Below are 20,026 nucleotides of genomic sequence, written 5' to 3' on the forward strand. Positions count from 1 at the left end.
GGATTTGAAAATATCGGATTTGTGCTGTTCACACTGTCATACCATGATCGGATATGGGTCAAAAAAGTTGGATTTGATGTGCTTTCGCCTGCAGTGTGAACGTACCCTTAGAGGTCCTCACTAAAATATGAAAATAAGTGTGTGCGGTGCGTGCATATCATACCCACGGCCCTGGCAGCCGAGCCTCTTGGATACATCTCTCTGCAGCAGCCCCTCCAGAAGATCTTTGAGCTCTGCAGTGAAAGAGTCTGGCAGCTCCACATTCTGCGGGTGTAACAGAGAGGAAGGAAAGAAGGAAGGGAGGAAGGAAGGGAAGAGGAGGGAATGAGAGTGAGATGTTTGAACTGAGTAGTGAACTTTGCAGTGAACACTTTGCTTAAAAATAAAATAACATCCAAACTCCTCTGATTACAGACAGGCTTAGATAGCTGATATAAAAGCAACAAACTCAGGGCCAGCACCTCTGCATCTATGGAGGACAGAGTACGTGTAGATAGAATGGTCAGAGTAATTGGTACAGCCAATACATATCAATAAGGCATTATGAAAAAAGTACAACTTACTGAAGCAGTACCTTTTCACCTCACTGATCTTACTGATGTAATATTTTTATGTCACGTTTGCACTGACTACATGTTCAGCTGATGACCTGATAAAGAGGTGAAAGAGTTCTTAAGGTTTCTTTGAAAAGAGTAAATAAAAATGGAATAAGTGTATATACCATTACAGCTGAGGCCACTAAAAGCAAAAGTTAAACACCAGTCACCAAAGTAACGGCTGTTATGGTCCACCTTCACAAACTTTTCAACAACAACAACAAAAAAAACCAAAAAACAATCTAGGCAGTAGGAGTATACTCAGTAGTGACCCCCCGAGGCTGGGTCTGCTCCCAGAAACAAAGAAGCCTTTTTTGTGTGCAGGGCAAATGTGTTAACAACTAGATCAGCAATTATACAGCTGTGGTCAGAAGTTTGCATGTACTCATCATGATCACGACTCCATTCTCTCACATCTTTTAATACGTGCTGCTGATAATTCTGCAGTATGCACTGGTTGTGTCAATTTGGTTAAACTATGTATGGGTGGATGACTGGACGTGTAAAGCGCTTTGGGGTCCTTAGGGACTAGAAAAGCGCTATACAAATACAGAACATTTACCAATTAAAATCACCAAAAATGAACTTTCAGAACTTTAGGCAGTTACAGTTGTTAGAAGAGTTCAGTAAAACAAACTAATGAAATGATGTGAATACTAAAAGGCTTTTCCTACATTCACAATATTTGTAATAGCTGTATCAGTTGATGTTTAACACCAGACAAAGTTCAGCTTGAAATGAAACCTGCAGACGAGTTAGTGTCTTTTGCTCCAAGAATCTCTTCCAACTAGCTTTTGGGACTCTACACATGAAACGCGTCCCTGCAGGTTCTGCCCCCAAAAAGGTGAAAAAACGGAGCCGAGCAGCATCCAGAAAGTGTGGCATGCGGTTATACCTCACTTTTTCTCCCCACAGTATAGCACAGCCTTCCCTTAAAAGCAAACTCAAATTTGAAGTTTTATTTTTAACCACCCTTCATTTTCCTCTAAAAGTCTGGAAAGCGCAATGACTCAAGTGTCCTTCTTCTTCTTCTAGTCTCATCTGAAGGCAGAGTGTAATTCATACTCTCTTTTCTTTGCCCTTCACCGGACAGACAGGGTTGATAAGTGGGATAAGTCAACAGCCGTTTTAGCACCTGCCCATTTCTCTTCATACAGCCCCCTGCTACAACCCAAGTTAGCCTCCACCCTTGGATTTTTTTGCTCAGTTGCTTCATGGAGGTGTTTCAAAGTTCAGACATGCCATCTACTGAGATCTGCTCCATTCATCTCTTCCTGTCTTGGCTGCTCAGCTCTCAGCCTTTTCACTGTGCTCTCCATCCTTCATGTTTATGTAATGAAACCATTCATCACGTTTAATAAACACTGGGGCATATAAAGCAGTATTTTTAGTCTGTTCATGGATGAATCGCAATCCTCCTCCTCTCCCAGCCCCTTTCTGAAACACAGATACACACCCAGACAAGGATTAAGAGGATAAAACCAGATTAAGTGGCTGGATTAAAATCCTAATCTGGATTTATTATGATATGAAAGATCATACTTTCACTGTTTAGCAGGCATGCTCAGTGTATGTGAGGGATGGAGCACCGTCACAATTCAACTGTTTCATGTCCTGACAAAACACACAAACAGAGCCAGATCTCTGGCTCCACTCCCCTGTGATGGACAGCTGCTGCAGCTGGCAGGCAGAGAGATGAGTGAACATTCACATTGTGCTTTGTCACGATGAACCTGCCTGCACTCTAACATGATATGTCGCCTTTGCACGAGTCTGGTGTGGATGTGAGGAGGGTAAAGCAGACATGTCGTGGGTGGGCTCAGCAGACACCATCCATCCCACACGCTCAGCATCAAATTTCTCAGACAGACACTCAGAGTAGACTCCAGTCCTTCTAAGCTACTTTGTGTAATAATAGTTAATTGTGCAATGTTGCCTCATCAACCCCATCTAGCAAACCTTATAGATGCTTGGTGCAGTTACCCAGTGCAGAGTTGAACTTTCACCACCAGGGGGCAGTGTATTAACAGTGGGTGTGTCATTCTGTTTCTGGATGTGTGCTTTTTGTTTTCCTCAAAGGCTTTGTTAAGGAGAGTTTCATAGACCCACAATGCAAACGTAGTATTACACTTAAATCCATCCCAGCCCTACTTCAACTCAGTTGTTATCTCTTCAATACAACACATCAACACTGCTTCACTGAGTGAATGGGTTAAATGCAGAGAGGAATTTCCCCACAGGGATCAATAAAGTATACATTATTATTATTATTAAAATTTTGGCCAAAATGGTGTATGGTGCCAAAGTACCTGGTACCGAGTACTTTTTCAGTACCCGCTCGGCCTAGGTTCCAACAGAGCAACTACTTCATGAAAATCAAAACTGCCGATTTTGAAACCTGGCAACGAGGGAAACGGCCGCACACAAACCAATACAGCGGTCCATGAGTCTGACACAAAGCAACAGACTTAGCAGCAGGTACACCACTGACTCGACATCCTCCATTGTCGTTGTGTTTGTGTCGCATACAACGACCCCAGGTACATTATGTGGTACTCAAAACAACCAAAACTGAGTCAATTAGGTACTAATTAAAAAGAGTTACATTTTCATTTAGTCACACAGTGGAATGATTTTGTTTTAGAGGGACTTGATCTGTGTACAAGTTTGAACCCACAGCAAACAATGATCAAGCTAATGGCTACTTTCGCTCATCCAGCTGTGTTCCTGTAAACAGTGAGCTATTTTACAAGCTTTGCTCCCAGTGGAAGAGTGACAGTGGATACTGCTCCCATTTCTATCTGCACACCTACAAAAAAGCAAGGTCAACAGGCAAAGACACTAAAAGCTGATCCCAAAACTTACATACAACCCTGTCAAAGATGTGCAGGAAAGACTAGCAACAGATTCTGCTCAGGCTGTTTTTTCACAGTACAGTACGTGCGCATATATATATATATATATATATATATATATATATATATATATATATATATATATATATATAAAGTGTGTACACATTTGGAATTACTGTAAGCCAAACAGGCCAAACCTAGGTGCTTAGGGTAAAGCAAAGACACACACACACACACACACACATACACACACACACACACACAATCCCCTGTGTGTGCTTTGAGATGTGTTTACACACAGACACCCATGCATCTTCTCTCATGTAGTGTGGATGTATCTTACCATGGTGAGCGTCATGCGGTCGATCTCATGTTTGTCTTTGGTCTTGTGCTGTCTGAAGGGACTGTGCCTAAAACAGAAGAGACAGAGAGCGAGATGGTGACACTGTCGATGACTAGGAACAGCAGAAGTGGAGATGGATGGAGTGAGAAAAGAGGTGTTTGGAAGCAAGAACAAAAAACTCCCTCAGGTAAATTACACAGACGCTGCCAACACACCTGCAGCTTCAAATGCTGACTTGGTAGATGTTAATGAGTGTTTGTGCAGCTGGTGTGGAAAGAACACTGAAGAAAGTAGGAGTTTTTTAATGCTTTAACAGCCGGACGTCCTACACCATCTATCCAACTGGCACTATCAGACTGAATTAAGATTCATGACGAACCATATTTTAGTTTAAGCATTCTAATGTGGCACAGGTTAGTGCATACTGCAAAAATAGTATCCATCCTTTCACACAGTTCACGAGTCAAAGGACTGGATTAAAAGGTTAGGAACACATTAGCTTCAATTAGAACAGAGGCAGTGACTAAAAAAAATAAATAAATAAATAAATTGTCACTTATATTGACTTGGGGGGTGCAGGCAGGGCACCGGATCTGGAGAGAACTTTATTTAGATTGCTTTCTTCTGGCTAATGTTAGCTTCTCTGCTAGCTTCAATGCTTATCCCTACTAGCAGCATACTGTGTCAAGTCAGCTAGTTAAGTTCTTTAACCCTTCTGGCTGGTAAGCTGGCTTGCTCGCTGCTAAAGTTATGAAACAAGTGCAGCAGTAAGTAAGCTACAGCTAGCAGCCTAAGCAGAGAAGCCCAGACCTCCCTCTCCCTGGCCACCTCATCCAGCCTTTCTGGAGGACACTAAGACGTTCCCAGGCTGGTCGAGAGATATAATCGCTCCAGCGTGTCCTGGGTCTCTTCCTGGTGAGACATGCCCGAAACTCCATGTCAACTTATGCAGACCAAGCTCCAGCAGTGGTTGTATAAGGATTGAATGGCCTGTACCAATAGGCCAGACACTCCATGCTCTTGAAGCACCTGGTTTATAGTTTACGGTTGTCGATGACAACCATAAACCAAGATTTTAAAATTCAATCAGCACATCTGGCCTATCAGTCAGTACGTAGATTTGGCGTAACGCCGTCGCAACAACCAATCACAGTCAACATGTTCCCCACTCCCTCAAAAAAAGGTAGTGGTGCGTTGGTGAAAGAAAAAAAAAAATTTCTCAGAAGCCAGGATGTCCGGATGAGTAAAGCCAAGAACGAAAATGTATCAGCTGCTCAGAAAGAGATAACACTAGAGAGGTAACACATAGTCAACAGTGTGGAAAAAATACAAAAATATGCAAAAGAACGTCTATTAAGCCTGAAGCCAGTCTTCTTAGCCAAAACCCTGTAGTGTGTCAAATTAAATATGGGCATGGAACAGGATGAAAATTATTATTTCAGAGACTGGGGGGGGGGGTTGTATATGTATATACATATATATGCCTATATCTAGATATGTGTATGGACATGTCTAGACAGGCAGACAGGTAGAGATATAGACACATATATATGTATATATACCCACTTTTGTTGCAATAATGGCTGTGTATTGAGTTACTTAGAGGGGGCAGCAAGCTGTACACTGACTTCTTTACATTGTATCAAAGTGTCATATCTTCGATGTTGTCCCATGAAAAGATATAACAAAATATTTACAAAATTTTGAGGGGTGTACTCACTTGTGTGAGACAGTGTATATGTGTGTGTAAAAAGAAGAAAACAATGATACTGACCACATCTTGCTTTAAGTGGTTTCCAAAAAAAAAAAAAAAGAAAGAAAGAAAAAGAAATCTCATCCAGCTCTGAGAATTTGGACTCTAGTGTTGAAAGACGCAGACAACCTTTGACCAAAGGCCTGCACACTCTTCCTCTTTAAAGTGTTCAAACACATGGATCTGAACATCAATGGATTCACGTCACACTTGCTCTTCTCTTTTGCTCACTCAGGATAAGCAAACCCGCCCAACACCCCCCCCACACACACACGCACGCACACACACACACAACTGCTTTTACCGGATTTCTGACCTACTGTACCCAGACCTCTGGCATTTACACACTCCAGATCAAACAAACACACACACACAGGCTTGCACACAAACAAGATCAAACACACACCAAATAGAAAGCAGGCTGGTGAGAGATGCCGAGAAAGGCGAGCGAGCAGATTCGAAGAGTTTACTGAGAGTGGCAGAGCAGGCTGAAAGCTGACAGGAAGTCAGGACAGTGCAGCAAGGGGGATAGATGAGCTGAGAGGAACAAGTAAAGCCTGAGTGGTTACCCTCGGAGAAGTTTGAAGAGCATGCAGCCTAAGGAGAACCAGTCGGCACTGCTGTCGTATGCCGTCCCCTTCTGAAGAACCTCTGGAGCCATGTAGCCATGAGTGCCACTGCAACAAGCACAGCACACGTCAAAACAATGAATGCAGGAAATTGGTATTTCTCTCAATAATTATTATACAGATGTTCAGGACAGTCAGCCCTTCTGGGCTTATTCTTTTTATTCTATTTTTTTAATCTAGTTATGAAGTACCAATTCATTACACCTCTTTGCAGAAATTCATTTTACTGAAACTGAACCCAATGTAGGCCCTTGTGTTTAGCTTTCATCGTTTGCAGGAGAGTAGAGCTATAAACATCAGCATAAATGGAGCATCAATCATGTAAAATAACAATGAACAGAGCCCAAGATAACATGTCTGAAAATATTCAAATGAATCCAAGAAAGAATATTCGCCAACAATGAACAAGTAGACAGTTAAAAATATTAGTGATAATAACTGTAATGAAAAGATGCTGAATGTCTGCTGCGAGCTCACTGAGCTCCACATTATGATCCATGCAGGGCGAAGCAATTCATTGACGTATTAGGGATCAATCACTCAAGCTTTGCTGCCAGTCTCCATCTCAACTGAGGAGCACGCTGCCAGTCCTGCACAGCTACTTAAAATGTCAACGTGTGATGGACAGCAGTCCACCGCTATGTTTGTGGACCTGACACACAAAGCTTTAAAGGCACCACAATCATGGGCAGAAAACTGATCTTTGAATTGCAACTGATTAGTTAGCGCTGATTTACTGAAGAACACTTCATGTAATAGTGGTGTATCATATATCACCACTCACCCAACCAATATGAAGACATCATTTCAACCCACATCGCTGACTGGATGGACAAGAAGTTGCAGTGGGATGTTTGTCCTCCTCAGCATCTCTTTCTGACAACTCGCTGCCCGAGACATTACAGTGCTGTCTTTTTGCTCACTAACAATCTCCGAGGAGCACATTAATCAGCAGAGTACGCAGCAACACAATGCATTTCCTGTGGTTACTTCATATTCAATTAAAATGTGTTTCACCACTTAAAAAGCTTTTAATGTGAAGCTGCAGCAGCAGGAAATGTTTGACTTGCATTAACAGTAACTTAATACAGCTCCGTTCTTGGGAACTTCACCACAGACTCTTTTTATTTGCCCTTTAATGCATGATCCATCAGGTCGGCACAATCCTCTCCACTTGTCAAAGTGCAGCGAGCTGAGATAGTCCAACCCATTTAAAATGTAATCACTGCGAGAGATGTTCAGAGAGAACCCCGAGCAGCGCCAGCTGTATTTCATATTAATATAGATTTATTTACATTTATGAGCCAGCCCACCCACCTACCCCAAGACACGTAAATGCTGTGCAGAGTTAAACTCAGATGAACTTACACGCTGGCGTGGGGCTTCTTCTTGGAAAAGTCGCAGGCCAAGCCGAGGTCAGAGATACGAACATGACCGTGTTCATCCAACAGGATATTAGCTGGCTGAGGGAGGACATACACATAGGCAGAGTGATGGAGAGGGTGATGGAGAATGTGAGAGATAACACGATAAAGCATAGGATACAATGTTGGAGAGCTAACTAATTCAAGACTTAAGTTACAATTTCCGTTCCCTAGCAGAGATTCTGTGTGAATACAGACAGTAAGAGCGCCTCCTGTCCTGGTTATCCTCTGCCGTTTGGCACATCTGGAGCTCACTCTCTTTCTTTCTGTCCAACGCTGCCTTAGTATTATTTGCATTGAACTGCACTGTTTACTGAAGCACTAAAACTGCTCCCTGACTTCCAGCAAAATATATCCATTATGATGGCAGCCAGTCCAAACAGGGGAATCGGAGAAAAAACAGAGGACAGCTGACAAATTGGTTGATATGAAGCTATGAAACGTGAAGCTGTGGAGGTGCAGCGGTGGGTGAGTGGACTAAGGGATGCTTATCTAAAAAGTTAGAATCCCCCTTTTACAGCCTGAATAGCAAACTGTTATCTAAAGGGAACATGGCACAGGTTCTGATGTGCAGTTAATGATAATCATTGCAGTTTTGGTTGTTTTGATTTTTTAAAACAAAGGATTAAAACTCTGGTGATATTAAAAAATTTTCTGATTGTAAATAAATCCTATGAAGTACAAAATTGTGTTTTCTTGCTTTGTGCGACTCCCGGGAAGTAGAAAAACGCTCAGATGCTGTATGTGGTCATTACCTTTTTAAACCACTCAGCGATTTCCTGAAACAGCTGGTCGCTTCAGTTTTAGCTAAGCCGGACAAATATGTTGAGGGACTATTTTCAGAGGAGGATTTATACGACTGCATGGAATATGAAAGGTGCTGCTTTTACAGATGAACGATACAAAAGACACACATACAAAAAAAAGGATCTGTAAGTTGAAAGTTGAACGTGGAGAGCATGTGTCCAGTGCCCCGCAGTAATAAGCCACAGACACAGATTCTGGTGAGGTGAATTGTTGGACTGATTTAATTCAAGTCCTATATTGGATGATGATATTATATTTATCATTTATTGTCAATTATATTATTATACTCCCGTCTTTTATTTAGTGCTGTGCAAAACACGCTGTTTACTACAATATGTCTTCCATTGCTTTAGATGACTGTTTGCCAGTTTAGCTCATAGCCGACGCAATGGAAACATGGCCTCTTGACCTGTCTCTCTAGCACTTTCCTGCTCTGTGTGTCAGATGTTTAGTTACTCATCGGCCTCCTTTAGAAATAGCAATACTTGTAATGGAATTAACCTGTTTGCAGCTCTGGAGGCTAAGGTCCCTGAACTGGAGACGCAGCTTGCATCGTTGAAAAACCTGCAGCTAGCCAGGCCCCTGTAGCTGGTGCAGCTGAAGGTAGCGTAGCCCCGTTAGCTCTGCCCCAACAGACTGCCGTGAGCAGCCGGGAAAACAGGATGACTGGGTGACGGTGAGGAGGAAGCACAGAAGAAGCCCCTGGTATGCCATCAACCCCATTCATGTGTGTGGACCAAACTCTGCAAATTGGCGATTCTGTTCTAAGACATGATGTGAAGCTAGAGACACCAGCAACCATAGTCAATTGTCTTCCAGGGGCCAGAGCAGGTGACATTGAAGGAAATTTAAAACTGCTGGGCAAGGGCAAATGTAAATTCCGTAGACTTACAATTGACGTCGGCAGTAACACCCGGTTAAGTCAATCAGAGGTAGTAGCTAGTAATCCCCTACACCACAGCTAGCTTCTAAGTTTGTTTGTTTTTTTTCCTGCTACAGATCAGTATACATTAACGGGGCAAAATATTAGGGAAACCTATATGTAATGCAGCTCAGTAATGCACCAGCTGGTAGGACCTGAGTTATTTAGATGGAGGCTGTCCTGAGGGTTTCTTGGATGTTGGGTATAAATTTCACCTCAGTCCACTGTAAATAGATTCCAGGTTATGCATAAAATGAGTCCTCAGAATTTATTGTATGAAAAGCTGCTTTTAAGTTTCTTTTGACAGGAAAAACTCATTGTTGGCCACGTCATGGAATATGCTGATTATAGGAATGATTGTGTTCAGGATGATTTCCGTCTGGAATCAGGGGGAGTCTACCTTGAGGTCTCTGTAGACGACAAAGCGGTTGTGCATGTGCTCCAGACCCAGGATGATTTCAGCTGCATAAAAACGCATCTCTTTCTCACTGAACACGCCGTGCTGAGACAGGTGGTAGTGCAGATCACCCCCTGAACACAGAGAGAGAGAGAGACACACACACACACACAAACATACACAGTAAGTGCATGACATCAAAACACCTCAGTTTAAATCAATATCTGTCCATAAGTTGTGGTAACCTTCTCGTGGGGGAGAAAATGAAAATCGATGGCAGGCTCTCTATGACACTCTTCTCTTTTCCAGCTGTCTCACTGAGCTAATGATTATCTGTATTCATTAGCATAACTGAAGCTCAAATAGCGAGCAGTGGACACTGTTTGGTGGTGACTGTTGACTTTGAAAGTTGGCCAGTCCTGATCAGGATATACTTAACATTGAGGTGTGACTTCAAAAGGAGGCTGATCTTAGATGCAAAAGAATCTAACACAGGCAGGTGGTGTGAGGCGTCATCAATGAGATCAAAATCCTATCAACTCCCTGAGGGAGGAATGGCCTGAGTGGCGACTGGCAGTCCGAGTAATCCCATCTTTGTGTCTCAGGACAGATTGGACTCGGCAGGAGTTTAATCTAAGGCAGGAAGGAAGGAATGTGTGGGACATCCTACCGTTCATGAGGTCCAGGATAAAGCACAGCTTGTCAGGCGTGTGGAAGGCATACGTCATACACACAATGAACGGGCAGTCCTGAAGGAAGATGCAGAGAGAACGAGTTTAAAGTCTACAAGTGAACTCCTCCCAGCTAACTTTACTCTTGTGGTTTTCCTAAAATGGGTTATACAGCTAGTAGTGGAAAAAGAACTGAGGACCTTTAGTAAAACACACCCATGCAGCACAAAAAACCGATTTTTAAATCAGAAAGATGGATTTCACTCAGGACCACTGTAGTCTCAGGGACACTGACATTAGGCATCAGGGCTATAAATTGAGGTATCCCCTGAATGACCCAGCAGGAACAGCACAGGCATCGATGATATAATATCATCGATATGACAACAGTTAAAGCAGATTCAGCATGAAGGAAGCAACTTCAGTGGGCATGGGGTTCAAAACGGCTTGCAGGTGTGCAGCAACTGTGGGTAAGCAAAGGGTTAGGGGGTAGGCTAAACAGAGCGTCCAATGAGAGACTTCCTAACTGGATTTGAAGAAAGATGTCAGCTGAGCTTTGCCCGGTGGCCTGTCTGAACTGACACTGCTCTGCAGCTACAGCAGAGATTCTCAGTCTCTCAGGGGGCCTTGTTGATGGAGCACAGAGTTACTGCAGGATGGGTGTGGACAATCAAGGGAATTTGAATGAATAGAATTTCTGTAGAGAAAATAAACCGATGATGCTATTGTGCTTTATTTCCCCCCAAAATCAACTTGATCAGTTTTCTTCTTTGATAAATGTTTTTCCTTCTGATGTGGAAATCAAAGTCAAAGTGAGAATATGGTGGGCAATATTTTACTGCTTAAGGTGGAGTCTGTTTAACAGTATGTCATACACATATATTTAACTTGCCCACTCAAGAAGACATGGGCTAAGTGTTAGGGAAGGTGAGCTGAAGAATGGACAGAAAACAAAGTTCTGTTTGTAGTTTCTGGAAGTAGTGTCTTTTTAGAGGAAAATATCTCAGGCTGTTTTTAACCTGTGCGCTCAAACCAAAGCAGTCTGTTCCATACAGGAAGTCTGTGCAGCACTGAGAGTTTAGAATAAGTGGGATCTGTATGAGTAACTATGTTTTACTGGTATACCATATTGCAATGTACTGAATTGCATTTTTAAAAACATGCCAAGTATTTAAGAAAAAATAAAACCTTTGTTGGTGCAAACATGGTGTGTAACTCACCCCTGTGCTCACTAATGACAGCATGATTCTCTCGTTGAGTGCGAGAGTCTCCCCCTGCTTCATTTTGATCCTTTTCTTGTCCAAACACTTCATGGCATACCTGACAATCAGAGCGACAGACACAGGTTACACATGCAGAGGTAACTGCACCGAGCGGTGTGCCTTTCAATACATTTACGGAGCTCACATTTTTCCCGTGTCTGCCTTCCTGCAGCCGTACACCTCTCCAAAGCCGCCCCTGCCGATGATCCGATGCACGCTGAAGTCATTCATGGTCAGCTGAAGGAGGAGAGAGGAGCACAGAGACTTTAACTCAAGCTGAAGAAAAACATGGCCTTCCTCTCAGAGACAGAAAACTCTGGGTGGACGTGCCCGTTTGGTTCAGGTTGCTGTTGCGTCCCACCATCTGAAAAAGCGGATGTCTGTTTCCAGACATCTCAGGATTCGGCAGCTCTGCTGGTGTGTTTCATTGGATGGAGGGAATTGCTAAAGAACCACACGGTTCTTTACAAACCCATTAAGTCGATAAGATAAAAAAGACATAGTCAACTTTTGGGAGAATCCCCCTGTCCCCCATACTCACATGGATGTTGAGCTCCACATTCTTCCACTGGCAAAAACGAGTGAATTTATCACTGGAGGAAAAAAGCAAAATGTCAACATGTGATGTCAGCTACCACCCCCCGCTGAAGAAAAATAAGAGGAAGAGAAACAAAAATAAAACGCATCTAGTATGATTACCTCTCAATGAACTTCTGGAAGATGTTTCCTCTCAAGCTGTCACAGATCTCCACGATGTATGGCTAAAGACACACACACACACTCTCTTCAGCAAATGTGTGGACAAAAATGCTTTGCAGGTGTATGTGAATTATTTTCCTGAGTGGGCAGGACTGCATGTTCACATACTGTTTCTGAGCCTCAGCCTTGTTTACCTGGTTTGTATTTGTGAGCTAACTTGTTTCACAGAAATGCCCACTGAACATTTACATCTTGTTTGTGACTCAAAGAGTCTTTGAGTTGTTTGTGCAGTTGTAACACAGAGGTACTGTATTACTGCTGCACATACAACCCAAGGACTGAGAAAATATAGAGGAAATACTAACAAGTTGATGTAACATCTTAGAGTCACTGGGTATAATTTTATATCCACAAAATAAGCCATGTTGTAGTCTAAAAGAGGAAGTTGCTGATTAGATTTTCTGAGCTCAAACACAGCTCCTGTCTGTGTTGCTCTGCATGTAATTTTCCTGGGTGGCATTTTAGCAAGCGATGCCATGGTAAAAGTTTAATTACCAACAGCATGAACGAAAACAAAGTTCAAATATTGAGCACAGAAGGGAATCTGGTACAACTCAGGTGCTATAGATACTCTTTGACATGGACATGACATGTCAATCACACACGGATACCACACCAGTCAATTAAGAATGGAGAAAAAATAAATAAATCACAAAATAGGTGGTGTTTTTGTGGGGGGATTTTTTTATTTTGGTACATTGGACTGAAAGGTGGAGATGAGTGCTCCTCTAGAAACCTCCACGGGGTTTTCAGAACCTAAGTAAAGCCACCAAAGTGATTTATGATCCTAAAATGTTCCTTCAATACACACACAGTTTTACAGGTATTTTCTTTCTAAGGAGCATGTGCAGTGTTGCATGCTGCTGTTCTGATATTTTGTTTTGGCCCTGTTCATGTCATCAAGCGGCACTTGCCTTTTATAAAAGTCAGTGTAGACCTACAAACTTGTCTGTTAATGAAATGTTACATTTCATTGTGATGCAGAGTGGCATCATTAAAAAAAAAAAAACAACTACAAATATGCTAACACATGCATGACTCCTGCCCTGCTCACAGTCCAGTCATTCTTACTGCCACCTATTCTAAATGCATGTATCAATGCAGCACTAACAAGTTTTGGAAGTTTCATGTTTGTTCTGTTTGACCGTTGAGGTTTTCGAAACCTGACTGAGGAGTTTTTGTCCCAGTTTTATTCTGTCAAGAGCAGCAGGATATCACTGTGTCTCTCTCATCAAACAACTTGCACAATAATAATGGAAGCACCATTTCTTCAGTCACATTTTGGGGTCAGGGCTCCACCAACAGGGTACTAATGGAGTATGTGGGATCAAACACAACAAGTGACCGTTTCCTTTGCAATATATGGGGCAATGAGCTGAGCTGATATAAAAACAAGTAAAAGGTCTACAATCATCAAATCAAACTATTTCCATCCTTCACTTTTTTTTTTTCCTACATGTTTAAAAGAGCACAGTCAGACAAGTGCAGCTTCAGAGATCAAATAGTATTTACCTGAAAAAGGTTTGGGGGGACCTGTTTCTTCGCCAAGTGACTCTGCACATGGTCCACTGCTTTCTTAGAGAATGGCTAAGACAAAGAGGAGGAAATAAAACCAAAGGCCATTAAAAATGCAGCATAAACATTTATTTCACTTCTGTTTTTTCTGTTGTGAGCATGTGCGACCCCTACTGTAACGCTGCTGCAGAGAGCAACACCAATATCTGGGTTTGCGTGGGTGGTGGGTGTTTAATAACTTCCTCCATTTAGACAGCCCCAGCATGCACCGTGCTTGCTTTACATCCGAAATTGTTGCCTTGCATGAGGACAAAAGCAGTAGAGAGTGTGTGTGTGTGTGTGTGTGTGTGTGTGTGTGTGTGTGTGTGTGTGTGTGTGTGTGTGTGTTTGTTTGTTTAGACTTGCTCCAGAAGCCGGGTGAAGAGGAAGAAGCAGGGTGAAGACTGGAGTATACTGTGCTTTACAGGGATCGGGATTGGTCCAACAACAGTATAGTATGGATTTACATCGCTAGTAAATTATTAATTGTAGATTAAATTATTAATATCGAGGATATGGGATTCAATGTTTGTTACTAAAAGCATCTGGTTTCCATTTATGATCCCAGGTTCCACTGACCAGTCTCTTTCTGATATTTTTCAACAATGTGGCTTTCCTGATCTCTTTGTGTCGTAAACCTCTCAGATTCCTCGGCTTTCACAGAAGAGAATATTAGGGAGCGGATCATTAGATGCCCATGAGGTGTGTGCATGTTTGTCTGTGTGTGCTTGAACCAGAGTCCTGTGGTCAAAATGTGGATGTTAAGGCCGCATGCTCACGTGTGAACAGGACAGGAGCTCCTTCATGATGTACACATCGTAAATCTGCCGGCTGCGGCTCAACCGCTCCTCCTCAGAGTCCAGCTTCTCATAGTCCTTAATCTGAAACAGAAAACACACACACAGCTTAGCGACACCACAGAATGCGGAAGGCTCAATCTGAATTAGCAGGATTACAGGCCCCAAACTGGTCATCCAGCCCTTTTGTGCACTCTAATTCGCAGGGCATGGGACACTTACTTCTTCGTAGAACTTGAGCTGAGGCACAGCCTCATCTATTTCATTCATACAGAAGTCCTTGAAGAGCAGGAAGCCTGTGAGACACAAAGCAAAAATACAGTGAGTATACATCTCAGTGCAACAGCAATATTTATCAGTCTGCTGGTCAACAATGATTTTAGCCTCTCCAGTGGAGTCCAAACATTAAACATAAGACAGAACATAAACTTAGGACGAGCAGATCTCCTTCGACTTCTCCTAAAGTCAAAGTTATAACAGGCCTCGACTAACTTTCTTTTTTTGATGTATGTGGATGTAACAGTTTTAACAGTCTATGAAACATCACCCTCTTATAGCTCATTAACATAGTAATGGTATTACCAAAAGTCCCGACCAGTGTTAGCTTTAGGATTACAGCTGATCCACATGTGACACTGTGTCATTGGGCATTTAGTTAGGCAGGTAATGCACTGATGTAGTTACTGACTTACCATAAAGCGCTATACAAATACAGGCCATTTACCATTTTACCATGTGTCTATCAATCTGTACGATATGCTCATCAGCGTACCTCACATGCCTCTAATCATAATGACTTTAATTCCTCCAAGTTGTTAAGCATATCAAAGAAATGTGAAATAAGCAGAATATATGACAGTGGAATGTACAAGCACAGAGGCAATAAGGAAATTATTTGGTATAAAACTAGACAATAAAACATACAAAAGCAAACTTGAGGCACAAATGTGACTGTTCTGTAAATACATGATAGTATTATAGCCAACATGAGGTGACACACACACACACACACACACACACACACACACACACACACACACACACACACACACACACACACACACACACAGCGTAAACACTTGGCAGAACACAGAGCTGAAACCCAAGCAGCTGTATTTACTGTATGAGCCTTAAGAAAGACTGAAGCTGTCTTATTCTTAAGAAAGGCCACGAAAGCAACTAATTCCACTCACCACTTTACAACTGTACCAACACACATACACACACAGTTCATAATTACAGAAAATGGCCCTGGAGATTAGCTGGCTAAAAGTACAGCGCCGCTCTCAAACACACCAACAATGGACAGACATCTCACACTGTTATCGAATAAAGACTCGAAACATCATCAGAGAGAAGGTGGGTGGGGGGATTTAAAAAAAACAAAAAACAAAACACACTTCCATGTGGCTTGCAGGGTTGAGAGGCACTGTTGCCATGGTAATAGCCTCTGTGGCCATCAGCAATGTGTGAAGAATGGTGTAGAGCGACAGAGACGAGACTGTCAGTGGACTGTGGCACTTCCAGGAGGCCTGGTGAGGCAGTTACGGCCCTCCTCTGCCGTCCTTAGAATGTCAGCGACATTTTCCCATCAAACACACATTGAAGCAGTACATTAGGGATGGAGACAAATGAAGGCACGAGACTGGCAGGTATAACAAGCTACTGTCCACAGAAACCGGTACGCATGCAATGCTGACACTCAAGACTTTGCATCTTGGCTTTACCGATTAGTATCACGTATGAGCAAAAATAGATGGCTAAACAAATATAAGCCGTTCATTCTCACCCTCCCACATGTCCTGTAAGACACAGATGTGTCTTAAATTCACTTATTTCCCTGCTATATTTTCATAACAATGTGCCATAAATCCAGCCCAGACTCACTCACTGTCAGCTCCACTCAGGCCAAATGATGGAAAAGTTGCTTCTGATCAACAACATCTATCAACAGGAGTCTGAAATTCTAATAAATGGACCATTGCCCATATTCAAAATGATCAACCACCATCTCAAAATGAGCTGTGTGTCTGAAGAAATGCTGGTTTATACTGGATTTGTACTTCTACCACAAGTCTCACCCAGCCAACCACATACACACATTCATACATTATTTTATCATACAATCTTGCGCACACACGCACACTCTGAAAGATACATCAGGGGCAACTCAGCATTCAGGATCTCTCTCAAGGACAGTTCAACATATGGACATATGGCAACCTTCTGATTGGTAGACAAGCCGCGGTACCACCTCAGGCCTTGTGTGAGGAGCATGTGTCGCGTATAAAACAGAATCAACCAGTGAGCACAGTTCTAAAGATTAGGGTTTGATATCGATCCACCTCTGGTCACTACTCATTCATCCCTGTGTGTGTGATCAAGACACCACATATTTTCAAAAGCGCTCCAACGTTTTCGGAGACGTCTGTTACCCACCAGCTTGATAGCTAACCGGGGCTCAAGGCTCACTAGAGCCATTGAGAACACCAGACTCCCGGCAAATCGTATTCAAACCCACCACCGTCTTTCGCTACTCAGGTTAAACATGATATATGAGTGACTTAGATAACTTAAAATTATACTGTTTGGTTTTTTTTTTAGTATTTTATTTGTTCCTGAGTAAATCGGTTTGGCTGAGATTAAAGTTATAGTTTTTACACAGCTGAATAAACGTCAAGCAGGCAACTGATTATCAGAAGTGTGAGATGCTCCAGAATTTACTCCGGTGTCCTGTTATATTTTAGATAGCAAGGAGTTTATTAAACTTCACTGAAACTATCTGCAAATTTCATTAAAATTTCATAAACTATCATCTTGTCTTTATTTTTAGTTAGCACAGACCTTAAACACTTAAAGATGTAAGCTAATGATAGTTATATAAGAGCAGATGCTGCTGGTGCAATAAGCTGTACGTTTTACGTCCAATGGATGCATGATCTGATTAGTCGACTAATCGCATAAATAATCGTTTGTGGCAGCCCTAAATCAGAGTACAATATATCGTACAACATGCCTTTGAATCAGGCTTGTATTAACAGGCCTGCTTCTTCTTTGGTTCAGACAAAAAGGGGGAAAAAAGCGCTCTACACTTTACTTACACAAATCAGAAACTGGACATCACAAAATTCCCTTTAAAGCTTTTAAAAAGCAGCTATTGTTTCAGTTCACTGTCCTCACTGATTCAGTTTAGGGCACTTGTTTTTGGCCTCACGTCTACTATCATATATTGTCACTTCTTCCCTTCCGTTTTATCTTCCCCTACAGACATGATGCATCATTTCCAGTCTGACGAATAAACGTCCTCATATGCATCCACACATGCTGTATATTTACACAGCCTAATGGACAGGGCATTCCCTCCTACCCTCACAATCAACCTCCTCCCAAACACAAAAACAGGTTTTCAAAAGCAAGGACCAAACATGCAGGAGAGGTATTAGGAGAGGGGGGGGGGGGGTGTCAGGCCTTACATCACCAAGACTCAAGGATTAAACTTAATCGCTGAACACTTCAACACTGCCCAGCTAATTCAACAAATGGCCTCTCCCACTCTCTCTCTCTCTCTCTCTCTCTCTCTCTCACTCACACACGCACACACACACTTACTTCAGGCGCCAGCTCCTTTGAGCTTTGTCTCATTAGCGAGATCACCTGAACTGTCTAAAAATATCAAGCTGGCATGTTCTGACTGCCTCAGTCTTCCATCATCACACACACACACTGACCACGCTGTGTATAGCTGCAGTGTTCCAACTCTGTACACGTACAGCTGTAGGTAACACAGGGATCCTGCCCCACCTTGCAGTTTAGATTTACGATACATGGAGACTTTTTAAAAATTGTACTCAGAAACAAATGTGGCACCAAACATCCATTAGTTAGGAGTTATGGATGCCAGCTGTCTGCCTGTTGTATTTGCTTGTTAGCATCCACAACAAGCTAATCTGACATGACGGGACCAGTCCCACTCGCTAAAATGAGCTGTGGCATTGTGGGTAATTTGTGAATCTGTTGACATTTAGTTCACAAATGCTTCACTTTGCCTGCCTGCCCAACTGGCGAGGTGACAAAAACAGCCCATCCTCCCTTTATGGCTGAGGGGTAAGAATAATAAAATTATTGAAGGGTCATTTGAGTGAGAGGTGACTTGCATGTGCTCCATTATACATACGCTGACCTTTACTGGTGGGAGTGAGCGGCACCAGTCGGCGGTGCATTTGAGTGTGCATATACTGCATGATGTGACAGACATTCATTGGAGTACAGCTTCAAGATTAGCAAACAATGTTAAGTATTCTGCTAACCCTGCCCACACAGACTGAACACCCTCACCATAACCTGCTAAAATGCTAATCCCACAGTGCTGGCAATTTGTTTTGATTGGTGATGTCACACAGCTGATTTCAGAGACGGCACAGCCACAGCATGAGGAATGAATCCAGCATTAAATGGCTACAGCAGTACATTGGAGGGGCTCGTTTTCCAATGCACTATTGATCATTTGAACCCCAGGCTGCTGTTCTCAGTGTTATTTACAGCACAGTCACTGTGTATGCTGAGGATCCTGAGGGTAACCTGGGCTTCTACATATGCATAGGCAGTTATGTGCAAACAGTTTAGTTGTCACGGATGTTACTACTGCTTTCCTTTAAAGAAATTAAGCATACATGAAGTTCACTTCGCCTGTTTGACATGAAAGTAACCTGTGTATAATATATCACTGCATCCACTCAGGATAGTATCACAGACAATTTTGTTAGGGGTCATGTACAGTGGGGTGAAAGAAGTCTTTGCCGCCTTCCTGATTTCCTGGTTTTTGTATGTTTGTCACTATTAATAAAGTGTACACCCCCTAAACCTAATAAATGGTTGGGCCACTCTTAGCAGCAACAACTGCAATAAAGAGTTTGTGATACCTGGCAATGAGTTTCCATAGCGCTGTGGAGCAATTCTGACCCACTCATCATCCATGCAGAATTCTTGTAATTCACACTCACACTGGGGGGGTTTTCGAGCATGAACCACCTTTTTAAGGTCATGCACCTCAATTGGATTCAGGTCAGTACTCTGGGAAGACTACTTTAAAGTCCTCATTTTGTTTTTCTTGCTGGTGTGTTTTGGATTATTGTCCTGCCGCAGAATCCAAGTGTGCTTCAGCTTGAGGTCACTAACAGATGGCTGGACATTCTCCTTCATGATGTTTTGGTAGACAGCAGAATTCATAGCTCCATGTACCACAGCAAATCTTCCAGGT

General features: G+C 42.5%; 1 protein-coding gene across 2 annotated transcripts in view; it reads right to left on the reverse strand.

Moving 5' to 3' along the window:
- The window catches only part of grk3 (G protein-coupled receptor kinase 3), a 74,544-nt gene that overhangs the window by 17,400 nt on the left and 37,118 nt on the right, over nucleotides 1-20,026 (reverse strand). For both annotated transcript variants that reach the window (XM_082538152.1, XM_082538153.1), the window contains exons 3-15: nucleotides 14,992-15,065; nucleotides 14,752-14,853; nucleotides 13,931-14,005; nucleotides 12,359-12,420; nucleotides 12,201-12,252; nucleotides 11,805-11,896; nucleotides 11,618-11,717; nucleotides 10,397-10,475; nucleotides 9,730-9,860; nucleotides 7,545-7,639; nucleotides 6,117-6,224; nucleotides 3,795-3,861; nucleotides 164-264 (exon numbers count right to left, since the gene is read on the reverse strand). In XM_082538152.1, coding sequence (XP_082394278.1) covers nucleotides 164-264; nucleotides 3,795-3,861; nucleotides 6,117-6,224; nucleotides 7,545-7,639; nucleotides 9,730-9,860; nucleotides 10,397-10,475; nucleotides 11,618-11,717; nucleotides 11,805-11,896; nucleotides 12,201-12,252; nucleotides 12,359-12,420; nucleotides 13,931-14,005; nucleotides 14,752-14,853; nucleotides 14,992-15,065 — 1,138 coding nt within the window. The remainder of the gene's footprint in view (nucleotides 1-163; nucleotides 265-3,794; nucleotides 3,862-6,116; nucleotides 6,225-7,544; nucleotides 7,640-9,729; nucleotides 9,861-10,396; nucleotides 10,476-11,617; nucleotides 11,718-11,804; nucleotides 11,897-12,200; nucleotides 12,253-12,358; nucleotides 12,421-13,930; nucleotides 14,006-14,751; nucleotides 14,854-14,991; nucleotides 15,066-20,026) is intronic.

The sequence above is a fragment of the Aulonocara stuartgranti genome (assembly GCF_965226115.1).
Source record: "Aulonocara stuartgranti genome assembly, chromosome: 7".
NCBI lineage: Eukaryota > Metazoa > Chordata > Actinopteri > Cichliformes > Cichlidae > Aulonocara > Aulonocara stuartgranti.